Here is a 19102-nt window from a genome sequence, read left to right as displayed (position 1 = left end):
AAAAAAAAAAAAATTAAAAAAAAAATAAATAAATAAAAAGAGAGAGAAAGGAGTTGCAATGTGCCTTGAGGTGGGCAGAGGACCCTTGGGTTGGCCACAAAATGATCAGAGCCACTGCAGGCTCCAGAGCAGAGGACTGGTAGCTGGGTGCAGCAGTCATGGTAGCAACGCACAGGGTTTAGAATTAGGCAGGGAGAAGCCAGAAAGCTAGACAGAAGCAGGACCATCACCTGCCCACCCAGGGCTTTTGTTGCCTGAACACTCCAGAATCCAAGTTTCATGGCTGCAGGGGTGGGAGAGGCCTGGGTTGAAGGAATCTGCACAGTCACCTTTTCAGGGTCTTGAGCTGTTCAGGGTGGTTGCACTTTGTTGCTCAGATAACCTGAAGAGCTTGCTCTCCAGCCTGCCCTTCAGCGTCTGGCACAAAGTGAACCTCAGGGAAGAGGGGTGAGCTGTGCTAGGGAACCCAAGGCTTCTTTTGTCATTCTCCCCCCACTTCCCTGCTTCCTCTGGCCTCTAGCCCCAGGATGAGGAGTCCAAGAGGAGGCTTGAGGGCCTCCTGAAGGTTACCTCTTGACATCACAGCAGGACCGGATCACCTGAGGTCAGGAGTTCCAGACCAGCCTGGCCAACATGGCGAAATCCCGTCTCTACTAAAAATACAAAAATTAGCCGGGCGTGGTGGTGTAATCCCTGTACTTGGGAGCTGTAATCCCAGCTCCTTGGGAAGAAGCTGAGGCAGGGAGAATTGCTTGAACCCTGAAGGTGGAGGTTGGAGTGAGCCAAGATTGTGCTACTGCACTCCAGCCTGGGTGACAGAACAAGACTCCACCTCAAAAAAAAAAAAAAAAAAGAAAAAAAAAATTATTACTCTTAGGGTTAGGCCTAGACAATGGCTTAAATTTTTTCTTTTTTTTAAGACAGGGTCTCATTCTGTTGCCCATGCTAGAGTACAGTGGCATGATCTCAACTCACTGCAACCTCTGCCTTCTGGGCTCAAGCGATCCTCCCATCTCAGCCCCTCAAGTAGCTGGGACTACAGGTGCCAGCCACCATGCCCGGCTAATATTTGTATTTTTTGTAGAGACGAGGTTTCACCATGTTGCCCAGGCTAGTCTCAAACTCCTGAGCTCGAGTGATTCACCCACCTCAGCCTCCCAAAGTACTGGGATTACAGGCGTGAGCCATCCGCCTGGCCAGACAATGACTTAAATTTTGAGGCATTGCATTTCTTCTGACGTTGCATGCTGATTCTAGGAATGAATTCTTTTGAGATAAACTCTGGTCAGGCATGGTGGCTCATGTTTGTAATCTTAGCACTTTGGGAAGCCAAGGCGGGAGGACTGCTTGAGGCCAGAAGTTTGATACCAGTCTGGGCAACATAATGAGAACTTGTCTCTACAAAACATGAAAAAAACATGGTGGCACATGCCTGTAGTCCCATTACTTGGGAGGCTGAGGTGGGAGGATCCCTTGAGCATGGGAGATCGAGGCTGCAGTGAGCCATGATTGTGTCACTGCACTCCAGCCTGGGTGACAGAACAAGACCCAGTCTCAAAACGAAACAGGCACAAAAATAAATGTTCAAGGTTGTGGGTTATAGTATAGTTTGTCACAAAGCTTGTTGCAAAATTGGAAAAAAACTAAGTATTTATCAGTAGAGGAAGACTGAATAAAGACTGAAAAAAAGGTTTAACCCTGCTATGGAATACTATGCAGCTTTATCATTTTTTTGAGACAGAGTCTCTGTCGCCCAGGCTGGTGTGCAATGGCACAATCACAACTTACTGCAGCCCTGACCTTCTGGGCTCCAGTGATCCTCCCACCTGAGCCTCCCAAGTAGCAAATTTCACCTTTTTAAACCTGACTTTTCTAGATCACTTGACTTTACTCCACAGTATTACTTTTTTTTTTTTTTAAATACAGTCTTTCTCTGTTGCGCAGGCTGAAGTGCAATGGCGCAATCTCAGCTCACTGCAACCTCCACCTCCCTGGTTCAAGCGATTCTCCTGCCTCAACCTCGTGAGTAGTTGGAATTATAGGTGCCCACCACCACGCCCAGCTAATTTTTGTATTTTTAGTAAAGATGGGGTTTTGCTATGTTGGCTAGGCTGGCATAGTATTACTTTGGTAATTAAAAATAAGAATAAATTCTGGGACATCTAGCTATTTGTGGCAATGGCCCCAATACTCCTCATGTGGGAAGCGGATCCCCAGAGAGGCCTAGCTCTTTAATGCTAGAGTGAGAGACTCCTAGAGCCAGGAGATAGTAACACAGGGCTAGCAGCAGGGTTTTAACAGGTAGGGGCCTTAGGTTAGCTGAAAATGGTCAGAGGGGTGGGTTTTAAGGAAGAATACGGGTGTTGTTACGGCCAGGCCAGGCTTGACTAAGGAAAATGCCATGAAGAAGCTAGTTTCTTGTTTGTTTGAGACAGAGTCTCACTCGGTCACCCAGGCTAGAATGCAATCTCGGCTCACTGCAACCTCTGCCTCCCTGGCTCAAGTGATTCTTGTGCCTCAGCCTCCCAAGTAGCTGGGATTACAGGTGCATGCCACCACGTTTGGCTAACTTTTGTATTTTTAGTGGAGGCTAGGTTTCGCCATGTTGGCCAGGCTGGTCTTGAACTCCTGACCTCAAGTGATCTGCCCGCCTCAGCTTCTCAAAGTGCTGGGATTACAGTTGTGAGCCATTGGTGCCTGGCTGAAGCTAGTTTCTTGAGCCTTCCCAACACTTCTCCCTCTTCTCCACCACCTCCCTTCCCTAGTCCTCCCCTCATCCCTGAACCCAGACCTACTCTCTGGGCACAGCCTGTGTCTCCCTCCTGCTGCATCTCCCACTCCCTGGGAGTAACTCTTGGCTGACTGCGCCTGGGAAGTGCTATGCTATTTGGGGGCAGGTGGAGCCTTCTTGACACAGCTGGGCACCTTGGTTGGGCTACATCATATGACTGGCCTGGGGAGCTGTTGGGTGATACCATAGACAGTATGAGGGATACTGGGATCCACATTTGGATGTTTAATGCAACCAAGAATAAGGCTAGGGTTAGGCTCCATGACTCCCTGTGGCTTACCAGACCTACCAAAGCCTCTCTCAATTGGGCCCCAACCCACTCTTCTGCAGGGCTGAGTTACCCAGTAGGCACAGTAGGTGCAGTGCCCAGGGCCCATAGAAATGTTTTAGCTTCTTTTAAAACCAGAGTAAATAAAGAAAATACAATCAACCTGGATTACATTCATCTTTATACCAACATAGTCATAACATTAATTTTTTTTTGAATGGAGCAAGAGCCCCGTGAAGGCGAAAGTGCCTAGGGCCCCTGAAATTCACAATGTAACTCTGATCTTCCAGCTTCTACACCCATCGCTCCCTCACCCCAATGTCCTCTGGGTTTCTCAGACCCACTAGGGCCACGTGTCCTCTGTGGCTTTGCTCCTGCCAGGCTGCTGCCTGTGACATCTCTGCTTATTGAGCCCTTCCCATCTGAGGACTCATCTTCCGAGGTCATAGGTCAAACATTGCCATCTTTGTGAGGCCTTACCTGATTCCCTAAGTGGAGGGAATTGCTCCAACTCCTCCAGCACCTCTTGGAGCATCTTCAGGCTTGCCATGATTTGCTTACATTTAGCGTGTGAGTTCCACGGGGACAGGACCTCGTTTCATATCTCACGTCTCCACGTGCTTGACACAATACACAGGCTAGATTTAGGTCCAGAGAATGTTTAGGGACACGAGACAGTGGCTGTAACAGAACTTTTCAGATGTGTGTGGTTCTTCATAGCCCAAATCAACTAACTCGGCTAAGGGACAACACAGGTATGAGGAACACAACGTGGGTTTCCTTGACCAATGCCAGAAAACCTTTATTTCCACTGAGAGCTCTCATCCAATTCTCTTCTTTCTGGGAACTTTTTCCCTTCCCTACTCCAGGTCATATCCTGGCCACTCTCTCCTCTCCGTTTGGCTGGCCTACCCAAGAATATTTCCTCTATAGGGTCCAGAAGGCTCTCAGGGATGTGGGAGGCCTCCTGCAGGGTTGAGTTGCATGGGAACAAGAGACAACTGTGGTCCCATAGCACCCTCATTTGGTGAAATCCTGCTACTGACAGTCCAAAGAAGCCTTCCTAGATGAAATTCTAGTCCTCTGCACAGCCATGCTCTTCTTCCAGCAAAAGAGCCATGTGCAGCCGGGTCTGCTCCCCATGGGGCCTTGATGTAGACCCAGCAGTGGATCAGCCTTCCAGACACGCTCAACTCTGCACACTCTTCCTCCTGCCTCAGGCTTTCCAGGACCCTCCCGCGCCTTATCAGAGTCCTTACCCTCAGGTACTGATATCTTGTTGAGTGACCTTGGACAGATTCACTTATCTGGACTCAGTTTCATAATGTGAAAATGATAGGGTTGGGCTACATGATTTTCACGTTGTGCTTCCAGACCTTTAGAAGTTAGGGGCTGGAAGGCGTTGCCTGTCCCTCTCTTAATTTCACTCATGCTACTTTGTTTTTTTAATCTACCTTTTTTTTTTTTTGAGACGGAGTCTCGCTCTGCCGCCCAGGCTGGAGTGCAGTGGCCGGATCTCAGCTCACTGCAAGCTCCGCCTCCCAGGTTCATGCCATTCTCCTGCCTCAGCCTCCCGAGTAGCTGGGACTACAGGCGCCCACCACCTCGCCCAGCTAGTTTTTTGTATTTTTTAGTAGAGACGGGGTTTCACCGCGTCAGCCAGGATGGTCTCGATCTCCTGACCTCGTGATCCGCCCGTCTCGGCCTCCCAAAGTGCTGGGATTACAGGCTTGAGCCACCGCGCCCGGCCCTAATCTACCTTTTATATGGGGTTTAGAAAAAAGGGTTCTGGGACAAACTTGAGAATCACTGGCTCTAGGAGCTTTCTTTTAACACTGACATCCCAGGATTCCTAAGTGTGCTATCTTCACAGTAGCTACCTGGCTCTGTTTTTCTTTTCTTTTCTTTTCTTTTTTTTGGAGATGGAGTTTTGCTCTTGTTGCCTAGGCTGGAGTGCAGTGGCGCGATCTTGGCTCACTGCAACCTCTGCCTCCCGGATTCAAGCAATTCTCCTGCCTTAGCCTCCCGAGTAACTGGGATTACAGGTGTACGCCACCATGCCCGGCTAATTTTTATATTTTTAGTAGAGATGGGGTTTCACCATGTTGGCCAGGCTGGTCTCTAATTCCTGACCTCAGGTTATCCACCTGGCTCGGCCTCCCAGAGTGTTGAGATTATAGGCATGAGCCACCGCGCCTGGCCCTGGCTCTGTTTTCCTATGCTCTGTGGAGGCCAGCCAGCTAGAAATGATCAGAATGGAGGAAGAGGGAACAAGAAGGCTGGTGGCAAGTGGTCTAGTGTTCTTGTGGTGCAGTGGAAGGAACCCTGGCTCAGCATTGAAGAACAAACCTCAGTCTTGGCTCCAGCCATCTGCTAGCTATGGGACTACAGACAAGCCCTTTTACCTGTGTCTCAGTTTTTGTATCTGTAAAATGGGCACAGTGGTTTCTGTCCTGTCTTTCTCACAGGATTATTGTACAGATAAAGTAAGATAAAGGACACCTGTCAGGGAGATATCTGTAAATAGTTTACAGACTTTGGGTAATATTAACAAGGGAGGATCTCTCAGACCTCTGATCCATCTGTTAGAATATACTTTTTTTTTGAGATGGAGTTTTGCTCTTGTTGCCCAGGCTGGGGTGAAATGGTGTGGTCTTGGCTCACAGCAACCTCTGCCTCCTGGGTTCAAGCGATTCTCCTGCCTCAGCCTCCCAAGTAGCTGGGACTGCAGGTGTGTGCCATCATGCCCAGCTAATTTTTGTACTTTTAGTAGAGATGGAGTTTCATCATATAGTCCAGGCTGGTCTCAAACTTCTGACCTCAGGTGATCCACCTGCCTTGGCCTCCCAAAGTGCTAGGATTACAGGTGTGAGCCACTGTGCCCAGCCAAAAAATACCATTTCACTGGACTCTGCAGGTACTTTGGATGATCAAGGAATCAGGACATGGCTGTAGAAGTACTTTTCTTTTCTTCTTCTTTTTCTTCCTCTTTTTTTTTTTTTGAGATAGAGTCTCACCTGTTGCCCAGGCTGGAGTGCAGTGACACAATCAAGGCTCACTGTAGCTTCAACCTCCGGGGCGCAAACAATCCTCCCACCCTAGCCTTCTGAGTAGCTGCAACTACAGGCGTAAGCCACCATGCCCAGCTATTTTTCTTTTTTGGTGAGGGGGCAGGGGCGGACATAGAGATGGGATCCTCATTATGTTGCTCAGGCCGGTCTTGAACTCCTGGGCTCAAGCCATTTTCCCACCTTGTCTTCCCAAAGTGCTAGGATTTCAGGCATGAGCCACCGTGCCCAGCCTGAAGTACTTTTCTTGAGCTCAGCATTGCTGCCCTGAACCCTCCCCCAGCTACCTTCCCTACTTTGGAAGCCTCTGTTTCTAGAACAGGAAAACCCTAGGCTAAATATATGTCCTAATGGTTTCTTCCGTTGGCGTGAAGGAAAGAAAATGGGCCCAATGTTGTTGCAAGGAGTAGGAGGGTCCTGCCTTGCCACCCAGTGGGTTTAGAAATCCATCTTTACGGCCTCCCAAGAAGCTGGTGATCAGGTTCCCAGACATCAGCAATCCTGTTTCCTGAGGAGCTTGTGGGGGCTCTCTCCGGGGATAATCTGGGTCCTAGACAAAGAGCCACAACTGATGGGGGTCACTGGGATTACAGGGGGCCATGGCTGGCTTTTTGTCCTGGGATGTCAGGCAGGTACCAGATCCTGAGTTCCTGATGAGCTGATCCTAAAAGATGACAGAGCAAAGGGTCAATCTGGGCCACAAACCTCTAACAGTGCTACCGGGGACAATGCGATGGGGTACAATTGATAAAAGGCCAAGGGAACCCCACAAGGCACAAAGAAGACACTTCCCCATTCCTTTCCTGCCCTCTCATGAGACACATTCCTGAGTTCCCATCTCTGTCTGGTACCAAATCCCCATCCCCAGCTTCAGCCTGAGTGGATGAAATGGTGAAAGACAAGATCGTGGGCTGAGAGAAAAATGCTTTCAGGGCCTCCCCCGCCCCCAGATGGCTAGGCTCAGACCCAGGGCCACTGCTCCACCTCCAATTTTCTGCCTTGCATTATGTTTAGGCTGCTCCCTTCCCTGCAGCCTCCAGGTTAGGTTCCTCTTTCCTAAGCTGGAGTGAAGTAGGGAGGCTCACTCGGGGTGCTGGCTTGAGCTCAGCATGGTGGCGGTAACATGGCATATCCTGGAGCAGTGTGGTGTAATGGAAAGAGCCCATGCTTTGAAGTCAGACCCATCTGGGGCTGAATCCCAGGCCTGATATTTACTAGTGGTGGGTCTTGGGCCAGTCACAGACATGCTGGGCTTCCTCCGGCTCCAGCTCATCTGTAGAAACAGTGACTATTCCTGCTTGGAAAGAGCCTCTGAAAGATTAACTGGACCCAGGTATGTGAGTGCCTAGCTTTGAGCCTAGGACACAGAGGACAAGCAGGAACTATGAATGACTCTTCACCTTCTTCTAATTGGGTTCAGCCTAAAAATGCTTCAACCATGGCAGAGCTAGCCATGAACCATAACCTCTCACCCCATTTTTACATCAGTCATCACCAAATACCCTTTAAGCCCCAAGAACCCTGCCTGTTGCCACGCCCACACTCACCTACCTTCTACATTGCTCTACTCCACCCCATGGCGTTTCAGGAAGAAAATTAAGAAAATATAGATGGGCAGATGTGGCCTCAAGTTCTTTTTTTATTTTTTATTTTTTCCAAGATGGAGTGTCGCTCTGTCACCCAGGCTGGAGTGCAGTGGCATGATCTCGGCTCACTGCAACCTCCGCCTCCTGGGTTCAGGCAATTCTCCTGCCTCAGCCTCCTGAGTAGCTGGGATTACAGGCGCCGGTCACCACGTCCAGCTAATTTTTGTATTATTAGTAGAGATGGGGTTTCACCATGTTGGCCAGGTGGTCTCGGACTCCTGACCTTGTGATCCACCCGCCTTGGCCTCTCAAAGTGCTGGGATTACAGGAGTGAGCCACCACACCCGGCCTCAAGTTCTTGATTCTGAGCTTTCTGGATACCAACTCACCTGGGTCAATTCCCATTCCTCGTCCTTGGGGACCTGGCTATTCTTGCCAGTGAAGTGGCAGCTCCCAAGGCCCAGGGCACCCTTGCTGACATGTAGACACAGCTGTTTTGCGATGTTGTGGCGAAGGTCCCTCTGAGTTGTGTACTCAAAGTACTGGAAATCAAGACAAGAGAAGCAGGGGGAGAGTTTGCCCCCAGCCTTCCAAAGCCACCTGCCCTGAGCTGTCAACCATGCATGGTCTCCTGGGGAGGAGAGTGAATGTGAGGCCATGCGAAGACTACTCATTTATGTGCTGCCTTCAGGATTGTTACCATATCAGGGTTATACTGGAATTTTATATATATATAATTCTTTTTTATGAGATGGGGTCTTTCTGTGTTGCCCAAGCTGGTCTCAAACTCCTGAGCTCAAGTGATCCTCCCACCTTGGCCTCCCAAAGTGCTGGGATTACAGGTGTGAGCCACTGTGCCCAACCGATATATTTTCTTTCTCTCTCGCTTTTTTTTTTTTTTTTTTGAGGCAGGGTCTTGCTCTGTTGCTTAGGCTAAGAGTGTGGCGGCATGATCATAGCTCACTGCAACCTTGAATTCCTTTGTTCAAGTGATCCTCCCACATCAGCTTCCTGAGTAGCTGAGACTGCAGGGGTGTGGCACCATACCTGGCTAATTAAAAAAAAATTTTTTTATAGAGACAGGGTGTCTTGCTATGTTGCCCAGACAGGTCTCAAACTCTTAGGCTCAAGTGATCCACCTGCCTCACCCTCCCAAAGTGCTGGGATTACAGATGTGAGCTATTGTGCCTAATCACATTTCCTTTAAATTAGATTAAAATTAAATTTAACTTAGCCTCATTTTAAGTAACATCAGTGAAATCATGTGATATGCTTGTTCTATTTTTGCTAATAAATTACTATTAAAATAAAAAATGTTCTTCAGTGTACCACCAGAAATCATCTTGCAGGCCAGTGGTACAGGAAACTGCTCTAGAGTGACTGTCTTCACCTGTATATGCCAGCGGGCTTGTTCAGCGGCCCACACCACTCCTTTCCCCACTCCGGCTCTGTTTTTAGTGCCTCTCTCTTACTAGTGCTGGGCACCTAGTTTTGGGGTCACTGCAAGGTGGTAGGATCAGAGTGGTAGCTTCTGGGCAGAAGATGCATTGAAGATAGAAGTTGAGTGTAGGTGATGGGGTGTGCTCGAAAATTTTCCACCCTCACCCCTAAATATCCCCCAGCAGCTAGCCTTCTTCAGCAAGCCTCCTCTGATGAACAACCCTCCCTCCCATCCCCTTCTCACACCCAGCACCAATGCCTCGTTCTCTCTGGATGTCCCTTATTTAGACCTTGTGTGTGTTATGCCTTCTCCTCTGACTGGAAGCTTCCTGAGGGCAGGGATCATATCTCCTCCCTCCCAGTCCTCAGGAAAGGACTCTTTAGGGTAGAGAAAGGGAGCTGGTGAGGAGAGGAAATGCTCCGGAGATGGGTGGGCTGCATACCTGGTTGCCGCCAAGGCCGTGGCAAGAGTACATGATGAGGGGCTTCCCCCCACGGTTGTTCTCACCCACATCCAGGCATTGGTTGGTGCCAAGGTTCTTGATCTGCAGAAGGGTGAGCAGAGAGGGGAAGCAGGATGACACAGTCAGGAGGTTCCTCCTGTGTGGTATGGGGCCCCACTGGAACAAATTCCAGTCAACTGCAACAAATTTGCATGGCTGGATTTCCCCTGTCATTTCTCTCCTCTGTGCATTAACCCACATGCCTGGAGCTAACAGCAAAGTGAGCTGCAGAGCCCCAGAGGCTGGAAAGGGCAGGACTGAACCCCTCTGTGGGGCAGGCAGGGAACCTCCCACGCAGGCAGGTTGGTTCTCAAGACTTACGGCACCATAGAAGGTGGGCGTCAGGTCAGGAACAAACATCTCTGGGTAGACGTTGTGCAGGTACCAGGAAAAGCTGTGACAGTGCAGTTGTTCCCTCAGCTGCAGTCGTTCCGAAATGTCACCGAAGGATTTCTGTCAACCAAGCCAGCCCCCTAAGGATCAGTTCCACCAGTTGTTTTTTTTTTTTTTTAAGAGGGAGTCTCACTCTGTCACCCAGGCTGGAGTGCAGTGGCACGATCTCGGCTCACTGCAACCTTCCCCTCCTGGGTTCAAGTGATTCACCTGCCTCAGCCTCCCAAGTAGCTGGGATTACAGTCACACACCACCATGCCCGGTTAATTTTTTTATTTTTAGTAGAGATGGGGTTTCACCATGTTGGCCAGGCTGGTCTCAAACCCCTAACCTTAGGTGATCTGCCCGCCTCAGCCTCCCAAAGTGCTGGAATTACAGGCGTGAGCCACCACACCCAGCCAGTTCCACCAGTCTTTGACCTTTCTGTCTGGACTGAAGTAGTGCAGATAGTATAAAGCAACTGGGACTACTGTCTCTCATGTTCATTCCCACTCAGGACCTGTTGAAGCTACTGTCCCAGTCTCACATTCAATCCCAAACACCCCACCTTAGCTTTGGAGTCCCCTGCTTATCGGTCCATCTCTTGTGACTCCCCAGACAATTATGTCCCACTCCCCAATGCCGAGGCTCTCAGAGTCATTCCTCCCGTAAGAGGCTCTTCCCCTAAATCTCTTTTCCCTCCCTTCCCCTCCGAAGGGATGCAGAGACTCTATGCGTAGGGACAACATTCTCTAGCTTTCAAAAACTATGTGCCTTGTGGCCTTCTCCTGGGCTCTAGCTCACAGGGCCCTGAGGGTGAAGGGAGGCACCAGATGGTAGAGATGAGGTGGGCCCCAGCCATTAGGCCCATGAACAGGGTCTGGGGGCCATACTTCTCTTCATCTAAACCTCTCTGAGGACCATTTCTTCTCACCTCTTGGGCCATCTTTGCTGCCTGCAGATTTCTCCTATAGAAAATCTTCTTGTAGCTGTCCATCCAGACCTCCGCCAGGCGCACTTGATTGCGAGCAATGACACTAGTACCCTTGGGGAAGGTGTGGGGGCTCTTGGTCCGGAACACATGGCCTACGACAGAGCAGGGGATGATCTCCAGCTGGCCCCCACACTGCCATACCTGATGTAAGAGGAGACAGGACGAGGCCTTCAGCGGGCTAGGTGGGACAGTGTCCCCACAAGCAGCTCTATTCTATTCCCAGGGCACCAGATCCCAGGTCCAAGAACTTGGGCAAATGCTGCTCTCTCTCCCTGGAAAAAAGGAGACTGACCAGGCTTCTTCCTAGGCCATGACTACACAATCTCAGGCTTTCTGATGTTGGTTCACTCTGACTTAAGCACAGAGAGACTGCAGGGTCCTGTGTTTACCAGGGCCCACTTTAGGGAAAAGCCTGCTGGTTAATTTTTGTTCCCTATGCCTGTATACCTACTCTGAGCTCTGATCACTTGGCTTTTTGACCTGGAAATGTGAGTTTATCAGCTCGCTCAGGTGATAAAAACCAGAGCATCAGTGTGTTAATTAATAGCAAGGATAGTTGGCTGCTAGGTGGCCAGTGGTAGTCACCTGGGCCCTTAGCACACTGGCTGCCTAGGAGGGTCAACAGAGATCAGAGGCTCACGGAGGAGCCTAGGATTGGGCTGCTGGGAGTTGGGGTGACTGGCAGGTGACCCTTTTCTATGCTGGTGGGCTGGCTGAAGACATCCCTTCCACTGGTTTCTCTCTTGGGTTTTAGATGGGAAGGTATGTTGTTATTCAGTTTAGTGTGGGAGCAACAGAAATACATCATCATTATAGTAACAGCAGGCATCCATTATGTGCTTAATACTCATCAGGCACCATGAGAGGTGACTTCATAAATGAACTCATCTACTTACTAATTAGTTTTCCATGGCATGGAGATTTGTGTAGGTTTCATGGAGAGGCAATCCTTTCTTCCTGACCTAATCCTGATTTGCCTAATTCCTGGAATCTCTCAGGGTTCTGGGGTCCACCAGAGTTAAGGCCACCATCTTCTCTAACTGTTATGAAGGGCTTATTGAGCATAGGGAGGGAAACTTCAAAGGTTACCAGGGCATATGTCCTTTGAACTGGGAAGGGGAGCCTGATTTTTCCAGAAAAAGGATGATGACTGGTTACTGATCTGTTTTTTTTTTTTTTTCTAGCCCTAGTTGTGAACATACTAACCTGTTCCTATCTTCACCCTAACCCTTTCCCACAGACATCGCAAAAGAGTCCCCAGTCTCCAGATGTCCAGTCCTCATTACCCCTATTATTCCTTCCCTCTGAGAAGTTGTGCCTAGTAGTTTATTTTGAGCTGTCCAAGCTGATTGTCCAAGCCCTACTGCCATGGACACGGGGAGCAGAAAAGAGGCAGAGCCACACTGGGAAGTAGCTACCCTTTCCAGTTCAGTTCCAGATGGGATGTCCCTGATGCCACCACTGCCTGAGAAATATTTCTCAAGCTGTCCCCTGGGATGTTGTGGTTCCCCCCGAAGCCCTCTTCACTCTCACCCGGAAGGACATTTCCACGTTCTCCCCTCCCCAGATCTCCATCTGATTATCATAGGTACCGATGTGCTCAAAGTAGGACTTGGAGATGGAGAAGAGGCCACCAGCAAACGTCGGGGATCTGGAGAGACAGAGGGAGAAGCATGTGCATCTTCTGGGAGAGGAGGAGCGGAGCCTGGTGGGGAAAGCTGTTTGTGGACTCCCCTCCTAACCTACCTCCCCCTCCTATCCTCTTTCTCAGGACGTGCAGCCCCTCGTCCACTAACTCACTCATCATTTAGCTTTTACTATGTCCTCTTCCCCTTCTAGGACCAGGTCAAGGAAATATGTAATTATCCTCTAAAAGGCACTCATTGATTCGTTCAACCTAGGATGCACGTAACACTGGCCACCAGGGCCCGTGCTACATGATGGACACACAGAACAGAGAAAGATCCCATTCCCCCAGAGCTCAATCTAGTCACAGAGGTTAAAGCTATCATTAGTTACTTTTTGGCAGCAAAGTGCCTGGAGCCTAGGAGATACTCAACTTTCAGAAGCTGTGTGAAATTGTTTTTGAACATAGGCAGGATTCAAACCATGAATGAATGAATGAATGAATATTATCAGCTGGGCTGACTCCATTCTGTTTCAGGGGCTCTGCCCTTCAGGGACTATTAAGCCATAGTTTTAGTAGGTGCCTATCCCTGGTGATTTATACTGCATGAGAAACTGTAGATTTAGGGAGAAGTTGCCAGTTGCTTTTAACAGAGAAAGCTGATAAGCGGTGCTCTGGGAAACAGTGGAAAGTCAGGTGAGATCAAGCTCAATTTGGGCTATAGGGAACATTTAGAAGGTTATAAAAAGATTCTGGCTTTTAGACACAGGGAGGGAGGTGTGGACTCAAGATGAGATAAATTGACAAAAACATCTAATTCCTAGAGTTTAGATAGCAGGTTGCTTCTAAGAGGGACTGGGCTAAGCGTTAGGGTATCCAAGCGGACCCGGGGAAGTATACGCAAGATGGAATGGGGGGTGGGGGCCGGGGAGACAGGGCAGGAGCACAATCATCAGCTGTTGGCTTCTGTGTCTGGGCCAGCCTGGCATGGGTAGGGCTTTGCTGCCCTCAGTGGGTGGCTTCATGTGGTACAACCAAGCAGAAAGATACGGAAACCCCTGTAACCCCAGAACCTATCCAGGTGCCTTACACACAGCTGGGGCTCAATCACTGTTCATTCCGCTGATCCATTGAGGTGACTACCCAGGAACGCGACCCTGGTGTTACCCTGTGGTTGCTCTTGTCTCTCCGAAGTTGGCTCCTGCAGCCACTTTCTGGAAGGAATTTCAGTTGGGAAACCCTCATGCTCAGGCTGGCTTCCTATCACTTTGGAAGAGGCTTCGGCCTCTCCCAGGGTTCTTAAACCAGCCCAAGTAGCACCCTGAGAAGCTCAGAGAGTGCTGGAGCTGCAGAGCAGCACCTGGAAGCCAACCTGCTTCCTCCCCCACAGGCCCTGAGTCTTGTCTTTGAGAGGCCTCCCAGACTGAGAAGTCACTGATGGATTAGTTATGAGGACAAACCCTGCATGGGAAGCTTCACTGTAAATTCACGACCACAGGCAACCTCTAGTAAACACCCTGTATGTCCTGGCCTACCCCTAGGATCCTCTGACTCTCCTCTTAGGCTGTGGTTGGTTTGAGATGGGAGGCCAGGAGGGGACCGTCAGCAGTCCTCCTGGGGTGGGGGCACTACGTGAAGAGCCTCGGCAAGCCATGCATGCTACCAGGGCATGTGGGCCAAGGAGCATATTCATTCCTCAAACACTGGAGCTTTGTCTTCCAGTTGTATGGCCCTTGGACATTGAAGCCTGTGACATCAGTGATGGGTGGGGGCCAGGTACCCTCTTTCTGACTGTGCCGCTGCGTGCCTGGTCACTGGCGTGGGGGTGGGGATCTGTTGCTGTGCACACCAAACAAAAGGCAGCTATGAAACAAGCATTGGGTCAGTGAGAAGTTCAAATTTCTTTTCTCTCTTTTGCCTTTTTCTTTCCTTCTCTCCTAGTGGAGACCGAGCAGCTGGCTGTTCAGGATCTGTGGGATTTCTCCCTGTGGCATTCACCTGAGTTCCTTTCTACTGGGACTCTGAGCAGGTTTTTTTTTTTTTTTTTTTTCCTTTTCTTTTTCTTTTTTAAGAGATGGGTCTTGCTATGCTGCCCAGGATGTTCTTAAACTCCTGGGCTCAAGCAATCCACCTAATCCACCTCAGCCTGTCATCTAGCTGGGATTACAGGTATGGGCCACTGTGCCTGGCATGGACAGCAGTTTTTAGGGTTCTGGGCACATGGAGAGGAAGAAGCACTAATCCTTTCCTCCTTTCAAACCTTCCCTCTTATCTCTGGCTACTGTATCTCCAACCTCTGCTTCCCTCCGTCCCGGATGTATGTTCAGTTGACCCTTAAGTATCCTGGCCAGTCTAAGATAACAATGACACAAATAATCCCAAACCACTGGCTACACTAAAAGTCACTCCTCAACTCGGTTTGTCTGAGACAACTGTTAAAATAAACTTACAGTCTCCAATAACACCAACAGGCAGTCTGGAGAGGGGAGGACAGGGTGGGTGTAAGAGGGGAAGGTGAGCCCAGTGGGCATTAAACAGTGGGTTGACTTCCAACTGTCTACCCTGCAGCTCAGAGGCTGGCACATAAAAGCCTGTGGGCAAAATCTGGCTGCCTGTTTTTAGAAGCCTCTGGGGCAAAAAAATTGGTTATACATTTTTTAATGTTTGTAAAAAAAATAAAAAATTAAGAAGAATATGCAGCAAACTGTATGTGGCTGGCAAAGCCGAAAATATTTATCATCTGGCCCTTCACCAAAGAAGTTCAGGGCAACTGCTACAGACTTCATGCTGCAGAAAATATGTCTATTTTCTTTCATTATATTCTGAGTCTTTTCAAAGACAGTCTCCTGGGGGCACACAACACTCCCTCTTATGACAGTGACTATTCCATAATGGCCTCCATCACATCTCTTGCCCCATCTGCAAGCACGGGCCATGTCCTTTTATGTGTAGGGAGGAATAAACTAAAGAATGTAAAGCCCTTAGTTCAGTGCCTGGCACATGGTAAGTGGTGAATAAGAGCAAACTGTCATGGTGTGAGGCAGTGCAGTGCCACAGTTAGGGCCAGACAGGCCAGGAAGGGTGTCCTTGCTCCACTGTTGCTAGCTGCATGATCTTAGGTCAGTGTTGATCACTATGAGCCTTAGTGTTCTCTCTATAAAGCTAATCATTGTACCTGCTTCATAGGGAGTGAGGATTAAACATAATATGGCGAGTGCTTGATAGAGCACCTTACAAACGTTGATGTGAGATGGCACAGGTTCCTGGAACTGGGTAGGGCTGGGGCCAGGTTGGGGGCTCACCAGGCTGCGGTCCTTACTTGATGGGGTAGGTCTCATCCTTGCGCCTCTGCTTCTCATGTGGAGGAAGTGTTTCCCAGCCGAAGGTCAGGCTCCAGTCAAAGTTGCCTCGGCTGTGGACTCTGCCCCTCTGGACGGGCTTGGCGAACTCAAAAGTATTAAGGTCGATGGTGACGATGTCTGGGCTCACCACCACTGTCTTGTCCTCAGCGATTCGAGCCAGGAGGGGCTCCAGCCAGCCGTGGAAGCACTCACCTGCAGGCCCCAACCAGGAGGCAGCAATCAGGGTCCTGCCCACAGCTGAGCCCAAGCTGCATCCTGGGGGGAACACCCAGGAAGATAAGAGACCTTCCACCTACTCCCGGGTTACAGGCAGAGGAGGACAGCAAGCCTCACCGCTGCAAGGAGCACACAGAATTTCCTAAAACCCTCCTACCACCCCTCTACCCCCAAAGGCGGAGGCAGCTTTGGCAGGGAGAACGGAGGTCTCTGGGGAGTAACATGGTCAACTCAGATGACCCAAAAGCACAGGGAGGCCCTGGATGGTATCTTCAGGGGTTCCAGCTGATCCATTGGCTCAGCCCTCCCAGCCCACATGTGGATTTCAGAAGAGGGTGTTCCCCCTCCCAGGGGCATCTGCATGTCAAGCTTCAGCCCCAATTGTAGAAGAATAATCTCTTTCATTTGTCTAGCTCTTTGAGATTTTCACTGAGCTTCTGCATGTATGACTTCATTCGGCCCTCAGAGTAATAGTTCTGTTCAGTAAGGTTAGTATCCTCACTCCTATTTTACAAATGAGGAAACTGAGACTGTTAGTGGCAGGGACAGAATGCAAACCAAGAATTCTGACTCCAAGTCTAGAGCTTCCCCTATATATCAACACTCCTAGGGAAAAGATTTCACCCCCCACAACAGTGGGGAGGTGTTTTGGTCTTGGGCAAGAAGAAGGCCTTCCTGGCTCCATGTTGCCCTAGAAGAAAGCCCCAAACAAGCCAGTTCTAAGTCATAACAGGAGGCCTCCCTGAGGGCCCAAGCTCAGAACAAGGTGCAGATGGGGAGTACAGGGGTGGATGAGTGTCTGGGGCCCCAGATCACACTTCCAGTGATTTTGGGGTCACCAGTTGTTTTAGGGCTTTGTTCTCTTGATGAAACATCCTTGGGATTGGGGTGAGAAAGGGGTAGAGGTAGCTGGAGTGGGTCCCAAGCCTCCTTTGCTCCCGGAACAGAGAACAGGAAGGGGCCTTGGTGAGGCTGCGGCCCTGGCTCATTCTAACAGGGAGGGAGCCTCCAGGTTACGCCCAGGCTGGTGCCCTCGTACTCACAGTGGGCATCCAGGAACGTGAGCACCTCCGCTTGTGCCACGCTGGCCCCCAGCAGCCGGGCAGTGATCAGCCCCTTCCGCTCCTCCTGCCGCACCACCTTCACCACCTGCAGCTGCTTCACGTACTGCTCCAGCTTCTCCTTTAGGTGTTCTGGAAGGGACAGTGTCATTGTGGCCAGTCCACCACTTTGTCATATACCCAGTCCCCTGTGGGCACCAACCTAGGGGCTCTCAGGCCTCTAGCAGGCCTGAATTTTAAACCCCCAACACCCGCTGCACTGAACCATCCCACAGAAGCCGGAGCCGGGGAAGGAGGTTAACAGGGAAGATGGAGAGAGGAAGAACGAAGCCCTGCCTGCCTGTCTGTGATCAAACCTGCCTCACCAGGGCACTGGCTCTGTGGTGCTAGATCCTATGCCTGTTCACCTGGGCACCCTCTCTAATGTCAGGGACAGCACCTCAGAGTTGTGTTTCTGTGGTCACACATCAAGTACAAACTTTGTTGTTGTTGTTGTTGAGATGGAGTCTCACTCTGTCACCCAGGCTGGAGTGCAATGGTGCGATCTTGGCTTAATGCAACCTCCACCTCCTGGGCTCAAGTAATTCTCCTGCCTCAGCCTCCTGAGTAGCTAGGACCACAGGTGCGTGCAACCACGTCTGGCTAATTTTTATATTTTTAGTAGAGACAGCATTTCACCATGTTGGCCAGGCTGGTCTTGTACTCCTGGCCTCAAGTGATTCACCTACCTCGGCCTCCCAAAGTTCTGGGATTACAGGCATGAGCCACCATGCCTGGCCCAAGTACAGACTTCTGACAGAGGCTCTCAGATGCCTCCCTCAGTCTCTCCACCCTTTCAGCCACCATCTGCCAGAGCTGCGATTCCACAGCTCCATTGCACAGTTGTTTTTCAGTGTCCAGGATTCCCTGCCTTCCAGGCTCTTCACAGTAACGTCGACGGGTGGGCATACACAAATGGTGACTCCTTGCTTGCTGGATCAGCAGCGGGACATCTGACTCTAATCCCCTTTGTAACCTCCTCTGCGGATAGAATTCTTTAAGGTGAAAACATGGCCAGCAACTTTTTAATTACATTAAGAAAATACTTGCCCCAAGCACCTACCATGGACCAGGCACAGTGGCGAGCCCAGCCGGCTTGACCATTTGTCCTAAGGAACCACCACCCAGAAGCAAGGTCGACCAGGAAACAGGCAATTCCAGGGCAGGTGATCCGTGATCTAACAGAGGTAGTGCTGGGGTGTGGGTCCCAAAGAAGGGTCAAATCTCCTGGATTTGAGGAGCAGGGAAAACTTTTTGAAGGGAAGATGTCTCTACTGAGACCTCCAACTCCTTTCAAAGAAGAGTTTATTTCATGGCCCTGTAATTTAGTCTGAAATCCTTAGAGCATTAATAATAGCTCTATTCTGACTGGGCACGGTGGCTCACTCCTGTAATCCCAGCACTTGGGAGGCCAAGGCAGATGGATCACTTGCACCAAGGAATTTGAGACCAGCCTGGCCAACATGGCGAGACCCTGCCGCTATTAAAAATACAAAATTAGGCTGTTATCCCAGCACTTCAGGAGGCCGAGGCGAGTGGATCACCTGAGGTCGGGAGTTCAAGACCAGCCTGACCAATATGGAGGAACCCCCATCTCTACTGAAAATACAAAATTAGCTGGGCATGGTGGCACATGCCTGTAATCCCAGCTACTTGGGAGGCTGAGGCAGATGAATCATTTGAACCTGGGAGGTGGAGGTTGCAGTGAGCCGAGATCGCACCATTGCACTCCAGCCTGGGCAACAAGAGCGAAACTCCATCTCAAAAAAACAAAA

The 19102-nt window shown here is 50.0% G+C and overlaps 1 protein-coding gene across 1 annotated transcript in view; it reads right to left on the bottom strand.

The window, feature by feature from the left end:
* Window positions 1-3834: 3834 nt before the first annotated feature.
* The window catches only part of GALNT6 (polypeptide N-acetylgalactosaminyltransferase 6), a 40242-nt gene continuing 24974 nt past the window's right edge, over window positions 3835-19102 (bottom strand). Inside the window, exons 7-15 of the mRNA XM_012002456.1 lie at window positions 17271-17420; window positions 15969-16203; window positions 12556-12673; window positions 10963-11163; window positions 9978-10109; window positions 9597-9698; window positions 8103-8255; window positions 4819-6791; window positions 3835-4513 (exon numbers count right to left, since the gene is read on the bottom strand). Of these exons, the coding sequence (XP_011857846.1) occupies window positions 6678-6791; window positions 8103-8255; window positions 9597-9698; window positions 9978-10109; window positions 10963-11163; window positions 12556-12673; window positions 15969-16203; window positions 17271-17420 (1205 nt within the window). The 3' untranslated portion in view covers window positions 3835-4513; window positions 4819-6677. The remainder of the gene's footprint in view (window positions 4514-4818; window positions 6792-8102; window positions 8256-9596; window positions 9699-9977; window positions 10110-10962; window positions 11164-12555; window positions 12674-15968; window positions 16204-17270; window positions 17421-19102) is intronic.

The sequence above is a fragment of the Mandrillus leucophaeus genome, unplaced genomic scaffold, assembly GCF_000951045.1.
Source record: "Mandrillus leucophaeus isolate KB7577 unplaced genomic scaffold, Mleu.le_1.0 Scaffold118, whole genome shotgun sequence".
Lineage (NCBI taxonomy): Eukaryota > Metazoa > Chordata > Mammalia > Primates > Cercopithecidae > Mandrillus > Mandrillus leucophaeus.
This window is presented reverse-complemented; position numbering and strand designations above follow the sequence as displayed.